Below are 20,503 nucleotides of genomic sequence, written 5' to 3'. Positions count from 1 at the left end.
CACTAAGTTTCTGTTAGGTTGTAGGAATTTATTTTAAATAACCTACAGTTGATTAAAAGGGAGTTCATGATAAAAATAGAAGATACTTGAGGAAAGATGTGGGAAATGGACTCTGCACACACACACTAAACTAACAATGCCTCTAAAACTAATGATTATAGCAAAAAATGTTTTCACATTAAAATTCTGCTTTTTATGTTTTTCCCCATTTTTTTACACAATTACAAAAGAAAAAATAATAGCCCTAAAATCTTGATTATTTTTCTTTTTTGGACCAAATACTCATTTTCCTCTAGATTTATTGACCTGTGGAACTTTTTATACAGTAAAATCTTTCAAGTGAAAGACTGGGGTTTAAAACGAAAAAGGATGGGCATCTGGAAGAGCACAGAAAACGCTCGGAACAAAGGATGATGGGAAAATGGTTTCAGTCACTGATTATTTCATTATCCTTAGACTCACTCACCCCTCATCCCCCCAACCCCAATCTACACGATCTTTAAGATCAAGAAAAATGTTTAAATATTTTAAAATAATTAAAAAGAAATAAAAATTCACATTTAAAAAGGAACACTCAAGTCAGGAAATATTTTCCCATCATGCTTTTCTGTGAACAGGTGTCTGAACCAAAACACTGTGGATGTCACAACTGCTTCAAGTTTAATGAAAATTGATTCCCATGACAATAGATATTGACGACTCTAACAGGTGCGCTGGGTTTTTGTTCTACTTGGTTTTAAATTCCTGAAATGGGGGAGAGGGGAAGGAGTTTAGGAATTCATTTCTATTAAAATATAGAAGTTATTGCAAAACCCTAACTGTAAAAACGCACCAGTATGATCGGACTTCGCATACAGTAGCTACGAGAATCCAAATGCTCCAGTGAAACAGTGAATTTGCCTGGCAGAACTCTGACAAATTCCCATCCACTTGCCCTCTTGAAAATAAAAACAAAATTCAAAACAAATCATACAGCTAGAACTTTGATATCTGAAATAGTTTTAAATAAGTTGTCCATAGGACAACTGGCTCAGCTCTCCCCTGTAGTATCTTCAGGTTTCTTTTCTCAAAGGGGTTGGTTTGTTAAGACTTGCCGCCTCTCTCCCTCAGGTGTGAGGGCAAGCGAGGCTCACAGTTTATCCATCTTCCCCAAACCACACTGTTCCTTTTCATAGAAAGCTGCTCCTTGAGACTGGCTAGAACTCATAGTCCTCATCAGCCATGTCGATGGCCCAGGCAAACTTCTCCCGCTGGGTTTTGTTGTAAATTTTCTCAATTGGGACCCCCCACTTCTTGCACCTGCAACAAGAGAAAAAGAAGGATCAGTGTCTCCGGGAACAATGGCCCAGACCTGGGCCAGGGGCTTGGATGCCTTCCCCTTCACATCCATCTGGTGAGAATGAGACTGCAGGTGCTCAACTCATTTAACCTTGACAACGACCTCTAGAGTAGGCACTACTATAGATGTACAAATGAAAGGACTAAGGCAGAATGGTTGCATTCTCGCAGAGTGAGCATGGAGCTGAAAACTGAACCCAGGCAGTCTGGCTCCACAGTCTGCAGTGCCTTTCAAGCTAACCAATCCCCTAGCACCAAGCTGGGCACAAGGGGGGGGGTGGAAACCTCAGCCCAGAGTAGCAGGTGCCACAGGGCATGATTCCTCCACTTAGGTTCAGGACTTAGCAACTTAGCAACTCAAGGTAACTAGTAAGCATCATCAAAAACCTACTTATCTGAAGATTTTTTTTTAATGATGGTGTGGGTGTGTGGCAGGGGACAGAGGAATGAGCAAAAAAATAGAAAATTTATCTGCCTTTGTTCTCAGTTTTGTTTTTTCCTTGTTCCTGTCTTCCTTCACTTGTAAAAAAAAACAAAAACATTAAAACATTTTGTTAGCCCTGGCTGGTGTGGCTCAGTGGATTGCGTGCTGGCTAGGGAACCAAGTGTTCAGCGGTTTGATCCCTAGTCAGGACACATGCCTGGGTTGCAGGCCATGTTCCCAGGAGGGGGCGCAGGAGAGGCAACCACACACAGACATTTCTCTCCCTCTCTCCCTCACTTCCCCCCTCTCTAAAAATAAATAAATAAAATTTTAGGTTTTTTTGTTAAGTGAAGGGCTCTTTCATATTTTTCCTTCAGTGTGGGCAAAGACTTTCCATTCTTAAAGTTCCCCAAGGAATGGGGACTGTACCTGCCTTTTTAAAACAGACACACACTCAAAGGTAGGGGAACAGCACTGACTGGTGAGGACCACCCAGAGTGTTCCAAAGCCTCGGAAGCATGCACACCCGAACTCTGGCAGCGGTTTCCCAGAGGACCGGAAGTGCATGGTGCTGTCACGACCCTGCCCCCCTCTTCTAGCCAGCAGCAGAGGGCTCAGTGCTTACCAAGCCACCGAGATCCGCGGGTCCAGATAGTTGAGTTTGGAGGTTCCCAAAGCGATTTGTTTATTCTCCTCTCTGTCTGTGGCCTGAACTTCAAGCTTCATCAACTGCTCCTCCAGTCTCTGCACTGCCTTCTTCTTCGACTCTACCACCCTGGGAGAATGGATGTCATCAAGGACCAGGCCTGGTCTCCAGACAAGAACACTGCCACCCCACCCCACCCCTGAGGGGCCAGTAAAAGCAGAAAGCCCCAAGACAGAGACTTCCAAAAGACATCACTGAGAAACCCTAGAAGAGTGGGGTCCTGAGGCACCTGGCTCACATTGCACACGCCTCTCTCTCAGCCACCCCAGCTTCGCACACCAGCAGCACACACTTGCTGGCTGGTACTGCACATGCCTTCCTCAGCCACCCCAGCTTCGCACACCACCAACACATACTTCCTGGTCTTGGCATCCTTCATGACCTTGGCATCGGCTTTAGCACTTTTCAGGTCTCTCCGAGCATCCGCTAGTTGTTCCTTCTTGGCATCAATCTGGGTGGGGAAGAACATCAGTTTTAGAAATTAAAAAAGCCCCCCAAAAGAAAAAAAAACAGCCACGTTAGAGAAGATGAAGCCTGGAAGTTGTCTCCACCGGGCCGGCAGGCCATTTCATGATCTGGCACGTGAAACACCCAGGGGGTAGCTTTGTAAAAGCACAGAGTAGGTGCACAGAGACTGCTCAATTCAACTGCTGTTTGCCCATTTATGTTCTTAGTGACCCATCAAGAAAAAAGTCAGATGCTCAGGGAAAAGGACCCGCTGAGCCTGGGAATGTGGGCGCTAATCCTTCACAGATCCCTCTGGCTTTGGACACCTCGGAGAGCTACAGATGACAGCTGTTTACCAAACGGAACTGATGCCAGGCTGTAGCCTTCATTCCGAGAATACCACAGAAGACACTCTACAAGCTGAGACAGGGTCCTTACATCTGCCGAGCTCCACTCGCTCCTCAGACTCTGCCAGCACTCTGGGAAGGAGCGCCAGCTTCTCAAGGGTGCTTTTAGAGAATATCCAAGGGACTAAAACATGGCAATGAAAAGGTCAGCTAGTCTGTTCCAAGTTGGTGCATGGCATGGCCTGCCTTTAGCATTGTTTTCAAAAGGAGAGGGAGCTGAGATGGGAAGAAAATTCATTTTTCCTCAAAAACAGAAATTTGGAGCTCTTTTTCCAAATAGAGCTCATGGAGTCGCAGCCTTTCTTGCTTGACTGAGCCCTGGGAGCACCCCTTGAGAACCCATGTCTCCTCTGAGTTCCTGCTGGAGGACGGCAGCAGGCAGCGCCATGGAACCAGCGCCCACACCTGGGAGCTGGTGCTGCCGAGAGCAGAGGCGCCCCTGGCCTGCTCACTCCGCTGACCTGTGAGGTCGAGGGAACCTCTGCAGAGCACACACAGGCCTGACTCAAGCACAGGGGGCTGCTGCACTCAGCCTCCCACTGTCTGTTAGAGACACACACACAGCTCCATATTGGAAACAGAGGCTACTACTGTGAGACAATCGTTAAATGCACTCTGCTGTGAATGGCTTACTCCCAGCATTTATGTTGTCTAAAGGCAAGCTGAAGGAACCGATTCTATACACAGCAGCATCACAGACACCACTGGAAAGATTCTTCTTCGGCTAGAAATGCAACACACCACAGTCTCTTAACCATTTCCGCGAACGCTAAATTGGCAGGCTGTGTCAATGCTCCCAAAGCGTCAAAGACTCCATTGATTCCCTTGGCAAACGGGCATGTGTGTGCTCCGTGGGCACACAGGGGAGCGTCCCTGGGCTCAGAGGGCTCGCCTGGCAGGCAGCCTGGGCTGCCCAGACAGTGGTTCCAGAGTGAGGGCAACAAAGACCTCCTCATGCTCCAGGGAGGGATCTCCTGAATCAGGTAAACACCCCCTGAATATTCATGCTTTTATTTTGGGCTCAGAACTCAGTGAGTGCAAACGATACCAGGTGACTGCCACTTAACAGAGTGACAGCAAATGGGGGCCTGCCAGGAAGGGTGGTCTGTAGGGTTCTCTGCTTGCCGACCACAGGGACTCGAGAGCTCTACGGACACACACTCGCTTGCTGTGGCTGCGTGCACCCGTCGGGAAAACCGGATGGCACTGCGGGTTGTGTGTAGCTTCTGACCCAGACGTGCCACTCCTGCGTATTTATCTTGAAGACGTTTCAGCAGAATGAAACGTCAACATGTGACTGAAAACATGTCACTCCACAGCAGCTGTTAAACTCCAGCTGTCCCAGTACACAGGTACACTTCAAAAGAAATCACATCTGTGATTTCATTAACCTTTAGTTGAAATTCATCACTTCTCCTTCAATTATGTGGGCAACAAACTATAGTAAGGCCAGTATTACCTATATTATCAGCAACAGACAGTATTTTCGTATCATAATTATTACAGAAATATTGAAGTACCATTCATACTCATCACTATCTTGGAATTTACTGAGATTATTAGAACAACCTTAAGATCTTGGTAAGTTAATAGGGAAGAACAGTTATCTTACTAAATCAGACTTTAAAATATATTTGACAAGTATATTTTGGTCATTGGTTTCCTTTGTAACCCTATGTGTCTGGTCTGTAATGAATATCTGCAAATTCTCACTGTGGGTTAGTACAGGGTTGGCCATAAAGTTCGTTTAGTTATTTCCCATACTATGGCTCTAGCAGTGAACTTCATCTAAAACAATTTTGTTAGGTTGTATTGTGACAGCTGTCAAATCAGTGTGCATGAAAAAAACACACCAAAATTGGCAAATTTTTGTGCAGCCATTTAAAAATTGAAGGTGGAAGAAAATATGCAACATTTTTGGTATATTATGCTTTATTATTTCAAGAAAGGTAAAAATATGACTGAAACAAAAAAATGTGCAGTGCATGGAAAAGGTGCTGTGACTAACTGAATGTGTCAAAAATGGTTTGCAAAGTTTCATGGTACTACTAATTTTGGCCAAATATTTCTTTGCTGCGGGGCTGTCTTATGCATTGGAAGATGTTTAGTAGCAACCCTGGCCTCTCGCCATACCTGAAGCCAATAGTGGGAGTTAGCCGAATGCTCAAAACACCCAAGGTCAATGAAGTTATTGGTGAAAATAAAAAATGTATCTTTGCCCTGGCTGGTGTAGCTCAGTGGATTGAGCACGGGCCTGGGAACCAGACGATCGCGGTTTGATTCCCAGTCAGGGCACATGCCTGGGTTGCAGGCCAGTTCCCGGCAGGGGCCAGTTCCTGGCAGGGGATGCATGAGAAGCAACCATACATTGATGTTTCTCTTCCTCTCTCCTTCCCTTCCCCTCTAAAGATAAATAAATAAATTATTTTTTAAAAATGTATCTTTTATTTTATGAAAAAACATCATGGACTTTTTGGCCAACCCACTATGAGAGAATGGACTGGTTCTATTAGCCACTGCTCACATAAAAATGTTCCCCATCAAATATTAAGTGTCTTGTGGCTTAAAAGCTCATTACCAGGCAGGGCTGGAGGGAGAAAAAGAGGCACATCTATCTGTACGTCAGTTTCTCCCTAGTATTCAAAAGATGTTTGTTTGATGAAGAGCTGTAGAAAACAGGATTCATGTGGAATGTGTAAAAATAAACAGCTGTGCTAGAATTGGGGGGGAAATGACCAGTTTCTTCATCTTTTCAATTTGAGACAATCTAATTTGGAAACAGTTTTATTTCGGGGCTATGGCAAGGATCCGTGAAGACTATTTATACCCATTCTCCTCCTGTACAGTAAGGACAACCAGCAGCAGTATTTCAGAGGGCGTATCAAACTTACCTTTTCAAAAGGGCCAATGAAGCCCTGCCCACAGAGTGAACACCTGAACAATGGGCACCTGGTATTACTCAGGACCTTGATCAGGGGAACTACTTCCCTAGTCCTACTTGGTTGGCTTTAGTGTGGCTTTTTCTTCCAGGACAGACTCAGAAACAGCCTTCTGATACCCCTGCTTGGAAGGCTGGATTCTAAGTGCCTCTCGTTTTCAGTGATCAGCCTACGGCAGACACCGTTCTCGTCGTTTGGCAACCCTACCACCCAGATCCAAGATACCTTAGTTTGCAAGTTCATCATGGACTTCTCAAAAGTTTTTGGTGGCGCTCTCTGATGGTTACAAAGAATTGCGACAGCTCGGTTGGCACGGTTGTAAGACAGGATCTTCGCTGGGATGTTCTCATCCGCTGCAGAAAGAACGTGACAGCAGAGTCAGTCCACATGAATGAACGCACAAGGTGACTCCCTCAGTGCTGCGCCCTCACGATGGTACCGCCCCTCGTGTCCTTGGATGAGCAATTCAAGTTTCCCCAGGCCACAGGGTCAAGTCCGAGTCAATACACTCATCTGCCCGCTGCAGTGCCTGCCTCAGCAACCTCCCCAGCAAATGTACCCAAGGACAACAGGGAACTGGGACAGACAAGGCCTGCAGCAGAGGGTAAGACTAAGGGGCCGCGAGCTTTACATTTCAAAATCTCAGGGTAACACAATGTAAAAAATAAAAAGTATTACTCAAGGAATGTTCTTCCTTGTGTCATTCTTCACCCTCTGCTAAAATGCTGACCTTCCACATGCCCATCCCTGGCTTCTCTGGGTCACACTCTACAGCCATTTGACCTATTTATAGAGGACAGTGGGGATGCAGCAGTGACGGGGTTCCAGGGGACAAGCCTGCAGATCTGGTGACTCCTCCCTGCAGCTGGTTAGAATACTACCTACTCTTGAGGAGGAAAAAAATGGCGGAAACCTCAGGGAAAGGATTTGCTCTGCTATTTTTTTTAGTAACCACGACTATCTTACTCTCCCCAACTTAACAGGACACTGCAACACTGTCTTCTCTTTGAGTTTTTAAATCACACACATACAAAATAGAAAATGCAGGTGTTTTCAAAGCAGAAAGAAAGCCCGTCAGCACTCCAAGAGTTGAATCTAGAAGCTGGGATGGGAATGGGGAAATAGCACTGATTTTATGTTTATACAAACTGAGCCTTCCCTCTCTGTTAGAGGTATGCAGGGGAAAGTTTCCAGTCACGAAGGAGAAAAGTGGAACACATCTAGGACTCAGCGGAACAAGGACATGGACTGTATCTGCAGGATGTGGGTCCTGTGTGGCCCAGTGGTACTTACGGGCTGTGAGTTCTTTGAGCTGCTGCTGTAGCGTGATGGAGGCGTTGTACGTACGGAACACCTTGGCTGTCAAGCCCTCCATGAGGTCCTGGAGATGCTTATTTAAAATAGCAGTCTGGACGAGATAAAGCAACAAAGAGGATGTTGGGATTCGGGGAGAAGCCACACACCCCGGCCCCTTCTGGCAAGCTCCAGGCCACGATGCCCATGCAGTCACGACCTGCCACGTTCCCTGCTCTGCCAGAGGGAGGCTGAGAAGGGGGGGGGGGTAGAGAATTCCAGAACGCAGGGTTTCATGACACCTCCCTAAGTGGTGCTTCAATCTGATAAAGCAAATTGGTTCTTCCCTGTTAGCATCCCCCCTGATCAGATATCAAGGACAGGCCTTGGGTCTCCAGCAGAGATGGCTGGCATCCAGCCAAGGGAAGGGAAGGCTCTGCAGGAGTCAGAAGATAAAGGCAGGGTCTGTCTGCCTCGGTCTCAGGGCTTGGGACCCTGGATTCACTGCGTGCCGGGGGAAGAAGAGCGTACAGGGTGCCGCAGGACACACTGCAGGGAGAGCCCTCGCCACTCCCAGGCAAACCCCTCCTTTAGGAGCTTGTGACATGCTGGCTGGACCCCTCTTCAGCCCACTGTGCACTTTGTCCACTTACATTGAGTCTATCAAAAAGGTCATCCTCAGGCTGTTTGTTCTCCATAAATAATTGCAAGTTCTTAAAAACCTGAAAAAAATAAGCAGAGCCCAGTTATCATTATTTTAAAAACCTACACTTTGGAAACAATTGTAACTTTCCAAGAAAACCCAAAGCACAGGAACACTCACGTCCTTCACCCAAATGTACCCACCATTACCATGCGACCTGATTTACCCATCCGCAGTGTGCCTGTCGGCTCACTCTCCTCTCTGTGTACGTGTGCATGTACTAGTTACTTGTTCTGAACCACCAGCGGTACTCACACAGGGTGCAGGTGTTGCCTACACACACAGTACTCATCGGCTTCATGAACTCATACTGATACCTATGTTCATCCAATCTATTGTCCATGTTCCAATTCTGTCGGCTGACCTAATGATGTCCTGGGCCCCAAGCCAGTGTGGAGTCCAATCTAAGCTCAGGCACTGCATTTAACTGCCAGGTCCCTTTAGCTCTGTTTCATCTGGAGTAACCCCACAGCCAGCCAAGCCTAAGTACTCATTACACATGAGACTAAAGGGCTGGATTACTGGGGTCCAGTACTCTGTAGGTCTCTGGTCCAAGCCCAATATTTGGGGGGAACCATCAAGCTGCAATACCCTCTTCAGTACCAAGCCCAGAGATCTAAGGTTAAAGGGCTACCTTTTCATTCAGTCAGGAGCTGGGGAGAAGTTGAGCAAAGCTACAGATGACAAATGCGCAGCATGACCAGGGGGTACAGAAATGCAATTAAACCATCCCAACAGCGTGGTGGATTAAGTCTCCCACTGTTTTCCGTGCAGGCACACCTCTACAGCGTCCTCTGTTGCATACTGCTATGTGAGATGGCCCTCATCCTCAAGACGGTAGCGCCAGGGTTGGAGGTGAGGGCAAGAACTGAAAGGAGGTGCACAGGACCCCAAAGAACACCTCTCCCCTCTTTTCTGGGTCATTTTTTCTGGTGCCCAGCACACACAGAGCACACACAAAAAAGCTCTCAACAAACACTTGCTGAATGAATGAATGGGTGGATGGATGAAAAAAGAGGCCACCGTAACTTACTCGTTTTTCAACAGGGACTTTGTTATAGTATCTGATCGAGTCCTTCCCCAGGAAGTCAAACTCCACCACGTACTCCTGGCCATCCAACTCTGGGTGCAAATTGATGTGCTCCACGCGAAGCGAGCAGCACCCCACCGTGTCCGCGGTTTCTCCTTCCTCCTTCTCATTGCCTGCTCTCAGAGCAAGCTGTCCAGGGAAGGGGGCGGGGGGGAGAGAGAACCATAAATGAAGAAACTTGAACCTCCAAGGATTGTTAGGAAACCCAAACCAGAGGCCGTCCAGTCCCCCTTGGGAGCGAGCAGTAGTCTGGGAGCTGTGAAGGCTGCACTGCTGCGTCTTCCTCTGGAAACGAAGGATGGAGACTCACGGGGACACTGACCTGCCCTGTAAACCCAAGTTTCTCTTCGTTCTGTCTTTTCACATGGGAACGCAAGAAAAAAGTGTGTGTTTTTAAAAAATATTTTATTTATTTATTTTTAGAGAGAGGGGAAGGGAAGGAGAAAGAGTGGGAGAGAAACATCAATGTGTGGTTGCCTCTCATGTGTCCCCTACTGGGGACCTGGCCTGCAACCCAGGCATGTGCCCTGACTGGGGATCGAACCACGATCGTGTGGTTCACAGGCCCGCGCTCAATCCACTGAGCTACACCAGCCAGGGCTGTGGGTTTTTTCCCCCCCGAAGATTTTATTTATTTATTTTTTCTTAGAGGGGATGAGAAGAAGAAAGAGAGGAAGAGAAACATCAATGTGTGGCCGCCTCTCACATGCCTCCTCCTGGGGACCTGGTCCACAACCCAGGCATGTGCCCTGACTGGGAATCAAACCTGTAACCTTTTAATTTGCAGGCCCATGCTCAATCCAGTGAGCTACACCAGCCAGGGCTGTGTTGTTGTTGTTGTTGTTTAAAGCAGCAACGGAGGGAGTGTTTATAGTCTTGGCAATTAGACTCGAAAAGCTAGTTTCTTAATTTTCCTTAATTTTTGAGACAACTCACAATTTGTGCTCAAATACAAGCAGTGCAAAACTTGTAAAAATAAAATAAAATAAACCATACACAACCCCCTTTTCTCCTGAACACCAAGAAACTGATGTCCAGAGCACTGCCTTTCAAACTGCAGCTGTGACACACTAGCAGATTGCTTAACCAACTTTAACTGTCACAATCTTTTTTTTTAAAAACACGAAACAGAAAAATATCAGAATTCACTGCTCACAGGAAAGCCAAAGCATTGTTCTGTGCAACCTGTTTCAGTTACAGAACCATAAATATACTTGTGTGCTGGGTCATGATGTCAAATCATTTTTGGTATCTCATAGAAGAGTTTAAAAACATCGCAGTATTTCTGGCACATGCAGATGCAGGCAGACCCTACTTCTGAAGCAGGCTGTATTTGGACAGCAGCAGGTGCTGACTGACCACACCCCCTCCTTCCCTACTGGGCCAGGCACCAAGTGAGTGCTTCCACCACCTCCCTAGGACTTAGCACGGGGCCCAGAGGAGAAAATGCTCCCTACGTTTTTGTGAAGCTGAACAAAATGGGGCAGGAGGACACTCTCACCTTGTCGATGAAGTACAGGGCCACCGCTCTCTGCCGGACTTTCATCTCTTTGGACTTCCAGTCTTCCCGATACTGGTTCCGGATCTTGTCCACACACTTCTTCAGCCGCCGGGCTGTCTCATATTTCTGCCAGTCTTTCTCACCCTGTAAAAACCAACCCAAAAGGTAGACTGCTTAGGGATGGTGGGGTAAAGATAGATGCTAAATATCCAAGTTCAGCACTCTGAACCAAAGAGAAGGAACTGGAGCTGAAAGCAAGGTAGAAAAAGCAGAGTATTGGAGAGAAATGTTAGGACACTGAACCTAGTGAGAAACCACGCTGCTCCGCTCACTGTCAAGTACACCTGGCTCCGTCTAATGACTAAGAGAGCCTCTGGCTTTCATTTTGGTAAGTGTCTATGTCCTTGGGAAGAGCCCCCCTGGCATGCCCCAGACGCTGACTTCTGTCACCACAGAGGGTGTAAGACCCCCACTGCAGCTTTGGTGCCGAATCTGTGACCCAAGAGCAGTTTCCTGCTGGAGCTGACGCCCGTTGCATTCAAGACAACCCCTTACAGTGTGATGGAGGGGGCTGTCACGGAAGCAGAACTGGAGGAGGGGTTTAAAAATGTCACAGCATGTAACTGCAAGGGAACAGTGATTTCTAGGAACAGCCATAATTATTCACCGTTTTCCAACTCCTGCACTTAAAAGTATTCTTGGTTAGAGGAAACAATGTTCCAGGGAAGCCTTTTCTTTTTAAACACTAGAGCTTTCTGTGAAGGGTTTAAAACTGAATTCTAAAGCCAATGAAGGTGTTTAGAAAAGTGTGACAAGGCTGTAGTCAACAGGGATGGGAGATTTCTGCTAGCAAGGACTAGCAGTATTACGTGAGAAAGGTTAAGGAAGAAAATACTATCCAAGACCCCTAAAAAGGCCAGGGAGTATTACAAGGCCTAAAACAGACCACATGACACGAACACAGGGGTGAAATTTAAGAACCCAAGCATCCCTGCTTTTAATTCCTCCACCCCACATCAAGAGGAGGAGCAGCGATTCGACCAGTGTCTGCCTATGACACAGGCACATGGTCCTTGAGGCCTGAGGACTGTGGTTACGGCAACTGTCCTTCTGAGCACGAAGGTGTGCAGGGTATGTGGAACAAGAATGTCCTCTACCCCCTAGCAAACGCTCAGGGAGGAGGGCTTACCCGGGCACGCTAGGGGCCGTCAGCACTGTCCCACAGCGGGGAGAGGGCTGGCCTTACGTACATGTTCGGCAGCTTCACGCTGTGGGTGGGTGGTGTACAACAGTAGTGTGGTGACACAGAAGAAGTATCTAAGTTCTGTTTCCTGACAATGAGAAGCTGAAAACTTCCTAGCGATTTTCTGAAGTACATTTTGACATTTAAGAGTAAGAAACAGTGTGATACCAGCGCTCCTTGCATACCAGCCAGTAATACGTCTTCACAACATCGCACTCACACGAGACGGGGCACAAAAGGCTCGTCTTCAACAACACGGTCTCCAGCTCGGGAGTGGGCTCTCTCCTTTTACTCTAAGCACAGTCCCCAACCTTTATGGCACCAGGGACCGGTTTTGTGCAAGATAATTTTTCCAGGGACGGGGTGGGGGGAATGGTTTGGGGACGATTCAAGTGCATTACACGCAAGTTCACCACCTGCTGTGAGGCCCGGGTTCCTAACAGGCCCTGAGGCCGGGGACCCTGCTCTAGAGCACACAGGCCCACCAAAGCCAGACTCCGACTCTTCAAAGACTTGCGGAATTTACCTCCTCAGTCCCTTAGTCACGCCACCGAAACAAGGCTTATAAACCTACACACAGTTTGTTCACAGAGGACGTACTTTCCTTCCTGTGTGGGTCAGGCTCCTGGCCCGAGGCCCCAGGACTGTCGCAAACAGGACACAGGGATGAGGTGGGGGCAGGAGCCACCTTGCCTACAGAATTCTAGCAGGGGAGGGTGGCCTCCGGGAGGTGTGTTGATGCTTGCTGCCTTCGGGTCCCTGAACGGGGTCCAGAGTAAAGCGCACCTGAATAGTTCTTTCCGAATACTTCTGAAAGGTAAAGTATGTTTTGATCTTCCTTCTAAGCAAGGTCTTTATCTAAACCAGCTCAGTAAAACAAGGTGTCCACTGCAGAGTGGCTGGTCCTCCTCCCCTAGTCAGCAACCCTCTACAGTGGACAAGAATCCAATTTGATTAGTTACACAAAGCATCCTTTGGGTAATTTTATTTTAAACCAGTGGGCCCACCACCTTTTCTCTCTCCTTCTAATATAACCACTTGCCCGTTAACCACAGTGGGTCAGGGTGGGTCAGGATCTGGGTTCAGGAGGGCACAATGGGAGGTGAGCGGACCCTGCTCTCAGATTTGTGCTGGGGAACGATGACATCTGCCAATATTCTTAGGTGGCTCTCTCATTACTTCTCACTCCCCTGGTGTACCCTATGTGAGCCTGTCACTGCAGGGCACCAAAGAAGAAGTGAATGGCCTTCTGAACCCCAAACATGTATCATTTCAACAAAAGAAGAGACAAGCTGTGGTCTGAACATACAATACAACCTGCCCATACGTCCCCGTTTTACACCATATTTACCCTTTTATTATGGGTTTATAGACCAATGTCATTTTCTCCCAATCCTTTCCACTTTAAAAGCTTCCACGTTACACATAGTTAAGTGTACAGCTTCATCAGTTCGGGCCCGCTACACCTGCCCATCACGACAGAACACGTTCTGTCGTTCGCCAAGTCCCCTTGCGCCCCTTCCCAGTTAATCACCAAGTAAGCAACTACTGATCCTTTCACCGGATTGTTCTCCTCACCAATCAGCTTAGCCTAATCCGTAATATTGTGGAAATGGTTACCACACAGCACAGACTCTTAGGTCTGGCTTCTCCATGTGTTTTTTAAGATTCATCCGTGTTATTCCATTCATCAGTAGCCCACTTCTTTTAATTGCCGGCAATACGGTCCACTCCAAGACTATCTCTAATGTGCCTGACTACACCGTAATGTGTTTATCTACTATGTTGATGGACCCCTGGGATGTTTCTAGTTTTGGAGTCTCATCTAATGTAAATCTAAAAGAAGTAAATGGAAGGAAGGGTCTAGAGACTGTGGGACAAATAATGGCTGAGAATCTTCTAGAATAAAAATACATTAGTCCTTGGGCTTCTGGTCAAGACGGTGATGCAGGCAGACATGGCTTGCCTCTTCAAACAGCCACTCAAAATTACAAGTAAAATATAGAACAGCCATCACTCAGGATGGTCAGAAATCGAGTTGAATGGAAGTCTGACAAGTGCAGAATGGAAGAAACCACATCCATCCAGACTGGTAGGAGGGACGTGGAACAGGGTGGCCCCACACCTGCGTGGGTAAAAATCTGGGAGGGGTATCCCAGAAGCACAGTCCCAGCCCCACCTCAGGACCCCCAGCCCAGCATTCCAGTGCCAGGAAGATAAGGCTCCACAACTTTTGGTTGCAAAAACCAGTGGGGATTGAGTTGATGGTGGAGGCTGCTAGAGCCCCAACAGTTCCTTTTGAAGAACCCACACATGGACTCACCTACTCAGACTCCCTCCCTCTGAGCTCCAGCACTGGGGTAGCAACTGGAGAGGCACCAGTGGCATGCAGGGAGAGACCGAAGTGTCTGGCATCAGGATGGGCACAGGCCATTGTCCCTTTGCTGAGCCCTCCCACCACAGACCTGGTAGGCCAGTGCCAAATCTGAGACTCATCTGAGACTCCACCAACCTGGCTAACACTGTGTGACCCACCTTGGAGATCCAGAGGCTCTACCTGCCCGACCTATGAGCCCACCCAAGCTGCTTTTCCATTAGAATGGCTGGTCTTGGCTCCTAAATCCTACCAAAGAAGCAACAGCTGGCTTCAGTGAGCCCCAGCCACAGCCAGGTTAGAGTCAAAGCCTAGCTTCACCTGGGAATCTCCAAGCCCAGCACAAGTAGCAGCCATCTCAGACTGCTTTACAGCTTAGGCAGGGTGTCCTGGGCAAAACACAGGTGGAGGCTGACCTTGGCCTGCACTACCCAGGAAACCCCAGGGCCAGTGCAGTGCGCCCAGTGGACAGCTACAGACCATGTCAGAGCACCACCACCCTATCCCTGCACAGAATCAGTGATTACAGTCAGTCCTTGCAGCTGACTGGCCTGACTAAATTCCTCCCACTGACCTGCCAACAGCAACCAAGGCTCAATTGCAAGAGCAGGGTGTGCTCAGCCCACATGGATGGCACAGCTCGAGTAACTAGCTGAGGTGATAGGGAAGGCTGTGCCACTGGACCCTACAGGACACCTACTACATCAGGGCACACTACCAAGACATGGAGTCAAAGCAGCTCTATCTCACACACAAAAACAAGCACAAAGAGGCTGCCAAAATGAGGAGACAAAGAAACATGGCTCAAATGAAAGAATAGATCACAACTCCAGAAAAAAAAGCTAAATGAAATAGAAATAAGCAACCGATCAGATGCAGAGTTCAAAACACTGGTTATAAGGATGCTCAAGGAACTTAGTGAGGACCTCAACAGCATAAAAAAGATCTGGTCAGATATAAAGGACACACTAATTGAAATAAAGAACAATTTATCAGGAAACAACAGTAGAATGGATAGAGTCAAGAATCAAATCAATGATTTGGAACATAAAAAGTAAAAAAACAACCAATCAGAACCACAAGAAGAAAAAAGAATCCCCCCAAAATGAGGATTGTACACACAACCTCTGGGACAACTTCAAGAGGTACAACGGTCATTTCATAGGCTGGCCAGAAGAAAAAGAGCAAGAAATTGGAAATCTGCCCTGGCTGGCGTAGCTCAGTGGGACTGAGCGTGGGCCTGCGAACCAGGCAATCGCGGTTCGATTCCCAGTCAGGGCACATGCCTGGTTTGCAGGCCGGTTCCTTGCAGGCTAACTACCAGCAGGGGATGCACAAAAGGCAACCATACATCGATGCTTCTCTCCCTCTCTCCTTCCCCTCTAAAGATAAATAAATAAATAAAATCTTTAAAAAAAAAAGAAATCGGAAATCTATCTGAAAAAGAGTGAAAGAAAACTTCCCTCATTTGGTGAAGGAAATTGACATGTAAGTCCAAAAAGCACACAGTGCCAATTATGATGAGATGCAAAGAGGCCCACTCCAAGATACAACATTTATTAAAAGGCCAAAGGGTTATAGATAAAGAGAGACTCTTCAAAGCAAGAGAAAAGAAGGTAGTTACCAGAAGGCTGACACATGGGAGGGGTGTGGGAAGAATGGGTGAAGACTCGAGGGGATTAAGAAGTACAAACAAGTAGTTACAGGATACTCATTGGGATGTAAAGTACAGTACAGGAAGTGGAGTAGCCAAAGAACTTACACCCATGACCCATGGACATGAACAATGGTGGGGGTTTGTCTGAGTGAGTGGGGGGCTGCTGGGTGGAAGGGGCAAAGGGGTAAAAGTTGAGGTAACTAGAATAGCACAATCAGTAAAATGTAATTAAAGAAAGATGTTAGTCCTCAGATGGAAAGTTTAGTCTGAGTATCTATAATAGCAGGTCTATACTTAGACGGAGCACCGTGAAACCACGGATCACCAATCATAAAGATGCATTCTTTATCTGACAAGAGACAGTCATAAGGATGAAAATAAACTTTCAGATAAACAAAGGAAGATTATGCCACCCATGGATCCTCACTAAAGAAACAGTATAGTGTATTTCAACAAAAAAAATGTAAACCCAGAGGAAAGTTACTAAGTATAGAAATTAATCAAATTATTTGTCAACTAAAGAGATGGTTGGAGTTTTATGGATCCATGCAGGGTTTTTATTTTTGTTTGTTTTTTTAAATAAAAAGTAGCCCTGGCCAGGTGGCTCAGCCGGCTGGAGCATCACCTGTACACCGAACAGTTGTGGGTTTGATTCCCAGTCCGGGCACACACCCAGCTTGCAGGTTCGATCCTGGTCAGGGTGCATATGGGAGGCAACCGATGGATGTTTCTTTCTCTCTCAAATCAATAAAAATATATATTCAGCTTGAGAATTAAAAAGAAAGAATAAGTATAACTTAAGCACAAGAAATATGAGGTGTGAGAATTGGAACTAAATAAGGAGTTAAGACTCAGAGGATGTTCCTGTGTCAATGTCCTGGAATAAAGCCAGCCAAGCCCCGACTGGGTTGCTCAGCAGGCTGGGCCGCCGCCTCACACGCCAGGGCTGAGGCTTCAGTCCTGGTCCGAGCATGAACAAGTGTCAGCCAACGATGCACGAACACGCGGAACAACAAATTGCTCTTTCTCTCCCCGCACCGACACCCCCCCCAATCGATAAATAAAAGTCAGTGTTTCTCTCTCTCCCTTCCTCTCGCTCTACAAATCAGTAAATATAGCCTCAGGTAAGGGTCAAAAAAAAAAAATCCCAAGTCTTCACTGCGGACAAATTTAGCTCAAAATAATATGAAAGGGCAAAGAGCTGCAAAGAGCCAAGACAACGCTGAGGAATGAGGTGAGGAGACGCTGTTCCACTCAGTAGTAGTACCTGACAAAGCTACAGCAGTTAGACAGCATGCCAGCAGATGAGTAAGTAAAATAAATCAAACAGGACAGAGCTCAGAGACCATCAGATGTGTGTGTAGAAACTTGGTACAGGGCCCATTACGACTGAATACTTCCGGGACAACTGGCCATTCATCTGAAAAAACATTAGATCTCAACCTCTCACCACACCTGAAAACACATGCTGGTGGATTACATACCAAAGATAAAGCAAAAGCCCAGAGGTGCTGGCCAGGTTGTGGAGAAGGAACCTGCACGCCCCTCTGTGGGGACGGTGGGGATGTGACCCAGCTCCAGGACTTCAGAGAACCATCCAGAATGTACAGGTTCTCTGAGGGGAGTTTTCACACACATACACATGGAAAATGTGTTTATTTCGGCACGGTTCACAACAGCAAACAATTATAAACAACCCTACCTGTGGATAGTTTTTTATATACTCGGATACTTTTTACAGAAGAAAAATGGATAAATTAGAATGTATGTCAAGATAATGAAATCTCAAAACCAAAGCTGGGTAACAAGTTTCAGAATGATCTTAACAACATGCCTATTTTGAAATCAAACCTTAAAAACAATACTACGTATTGTTTATGCACACATAAATGTACTGCAAAAACAGGAAACTACATGCAAGGGTGAAAACCCTGAATTCGTTACAGTAATCTCCAGGGAAGGAGGTAAACGTTACATGCTGGGCGGATTTCAGCTATTCACCTGAATTGTTTTTACCAAAGGGAGGAGCTGAACAGGACATGATGTTCAGGTGCAACACATTCAGACGGTGGGCATGAATGTTCATTACATTACCTGTTCTTGTATGTTTGAAATACTTTATTGAAAACAAAACATGTAATGCTTGTACCTTTCTATTTTAGCTAAAAAAAAAAGTGTGCCCCTCTCACTGCCTATGCAGCAAAAACTTACAGACTGTCACACTCAGACCCCTGAAGATCTCCCTGTTCCGCTGATCGGGAGAGAGCCATGGAGGAGTGACAGAAAGCTGAAGGAATCACATTTCATTTTCCCTCAACAGAACCACTTGCCACGCCTCTGACTCTCTTCTTGGCTCCTAGGATCCCAACCCAGCAGAGTCGAGTCAGCCACTCCTGGGTGCAAGGCTCTAGGTAGGGCTGACACTGAGCGACTTCTAGGCTCTCAACAGCCGACCACCACCCAGAAACCTGCACAAGTCCCTACAGGGCCTGGGAGCCACATGGACGTTGTCGGCAGTAAGTGGGCCGCGCTCTGCCCTTGAGGTATTCATTCCACTTGGCTTTCCTAGCGAGGGCCGCGATGCTCAGAGATGGTCCCACAAGCACCTTCAGAGTAAGAGTACACAGGGCACATGTATCTGGAATCTGTTCGCCTCTCTCCCTCCCTGCTGCCTTCATCTTGTTCTAGCCATCACCATTCCTTGCCTGCAATGGTCTGCAAAGGACCGGCCTCCTCCTACAGATTTCCCTACTTGCATCTGACCCAGTCTCCATGGGGCAGCAGACAGAATGATCAGTTATGTCACGGGTTTCTAAAACACAAACCTGGTGTAATTCAGCCTCTTTCAAACCCAGTGGCCTCCTACTTGGGATAATAGAAAAAACTTTAAGAAAATACCTGAAGATCTGGCCTGAATCCTTCCCTTATCCTCCCTTGAATTCCCTTCATGAAGTTGTTTCTGAACTGCTGAGAGATGTAACTGATTTATGTATCTGAACCATCTGACATTTACCTTTCTTCTAACACATTCTCACCTTGCGGTATTTCAGAGGGGAATACAACATGTTTCTCTACACGGGTGGCTTTTGTTCACCACGAGGTTTCTCTTTCTGTCCCTGTACTTACTCTAAACTAGAAAAAGTGATGTTTTTAAACTGAAGAAAACACAGAGACGGGCAGTTTTCATGAGAACACAGGACTATAAGCTAGAAAATGGGCAGTTGAGTCTCACTGAGACACGTAGCCTTTTGAGCTTAGTGGCTTTTCCATTTTAAACAAACGTTTAGCGACCTGTAAACCGAGATTAAGAAGGTCTCCGTCCCAGCCCCTCGCACGTCAGCAGTGACCGTCTAAGCAGAACCAATTCCGTGACTGTTTTCTTGTGCAGCTCATCTCTCGTTCAGGCTGCTGAAATGTCTGGCCCTCTCATTTCTGCAGTGTATGGGAGGGAGGAAGTTCGTGGACTCTCCCAAGCAGGGTGCGCCTGGCAGGGTGCACCTAGCTGGCTAACAGGAACTGACTGCCCTTCTGAAACTTTTCTTTCAGTCACAGTGCTGACAAATAACAACACGCAGACACACAGCCGTTCATGACGTGCTTTCACATGCATCATCTCACGTGGTCCTGGTGGGACCTGCCCAGATGAAACCTTGGGAAGTCAGAGTATGTAAGAGTCTACAGCTTCTTTCTGGATTCACAGTAATTACATGCCCCTCCTCAGAGCCAGGAAAGGTGAGGAGAGGAAACACACATTTATTTACCGCATTCATCACGTTCTGACTACCAGACAGTGAGCACGAAGGTGGAGAGGTGGAGAGTGCCTCTGTCGTGTTTACCGACCCAATTCCTAGCACCACGCATACACTGAGCCAGGAGCACACTGGGATTTCAGAAAATACTTGTGAATGAGTAAGATGCAACAAGATGCAGAAAACAGGTGCATCTTAGGGAGGCCAGCACATCATGCTGACCATGAAGTACCGGCCTTCTTTTTGTGGGGAGGGTTTTTCATTGGTTGGAGTGGCTCTAGAGGCTGAGAACACTCCCCTTCAGTAACGAGAGACCACCAGCCCCGCCCGCCACCCAGGGCAGCTCTGAGCCGCTCCTCACCTTGATTCGTGAGCTGGGGTTCAGCATGATGTATTTAATGGAACCCTGGATGTTCTCTGTCCAGGAGACCAGCCAAGTGACCTTGTTGTCATGTCGGACTTCTTTCCATTTATGTCCTGGAGGAGGAGAAGGAACCTTGGAATCTCTGTGGAAATAACCAAACGGGAGGGCCGTGAAATGAGGACAGGCGAGGAACAATTTCACTTTTCGTGACCTGATAGGGACAAACCCGCCGAGCTTCGACATCCAGGTTTCCTGCCCCCATCAACAC

At 47.1% G+C, this 20,503-nt stretch overlaps 1 protein-coding gene across 2 annotated transcripts in view; it reads right to left on the bottom strand.

Moving 5' to 3' along the window:
* Positions 1 to 12: 12 nt before the first annotated feature.
* The window catches only part of TOP1 (DNA topoisomerase I), an 85,776-nt gene continuing 65,285 nt past the window's right edge, over positions 13 to 20,503 (bottom strand). For both annotated transcript variants that reach the window (XM_037044063.1, XM_037044064.1), the window contains 9 exons: positions 20,233 to 20,377; positions 10,849 to 10,992; positions 9,291 to 9,476; positions 8,208 to 8,276; positions 7,555 to 7,669; positions 6,487 to 6,614; positions 2,825 to 2,919; positions 2,388 to 2,537; positions 13 to 1,299 (listed from right to left, as the gene is read on the bottom strand). In XM_037044063.1, the coding sequence (XP_036899958.1) occupies positions 1,197 to 1,299; positions 2,388 to 2,537; positions 2,825 to 2,919; positions 6,487 to 6,614; positions 7,555 to 7,669; positions 8,208 to 8,276; positions 9,291 to 9,476; positions 10,849 to 10,992; positions 20,233 to 20,377 (1,135 nt within the window). In that variant the 3' untranslated portion in view covers positions 13 to 1,196. The remainder of the gene's footprint in view (positions 1,300 to 2,387; positions 2,538 to 2,824; positions 2,920 to 6,486; positions 6,615 to 7,554; positions 7,670 to 8,207; positions 8,277 to 9,290; positions 9,477 to 10,848; positions 10,993 to 20,232; positions 20,378 to 20,503) is intronic.

Source organism: Sturnira hondurensis, unplaced genomic scaffold (assembly GCF_014824575.4).
Source record: "Sturnira hondurensis isolate 20B ecotype Veracruz unplaced genomic scaffold, ASM1482457v3 Scaffold0004136, whole genome shotgun sequence".
Taxonomy (NCBI): Eukaryota; Metazoa; Chordata; class Mammalia; order Chiroptera; family Phyllostomidae; genus Sturnira; species Sturnira hondurensis.
The sequence above is the reverse complement of the archived record's forward strand: the minus strand, read 5'-3'. Positions and strand labels throughout refer to the sequence as shown.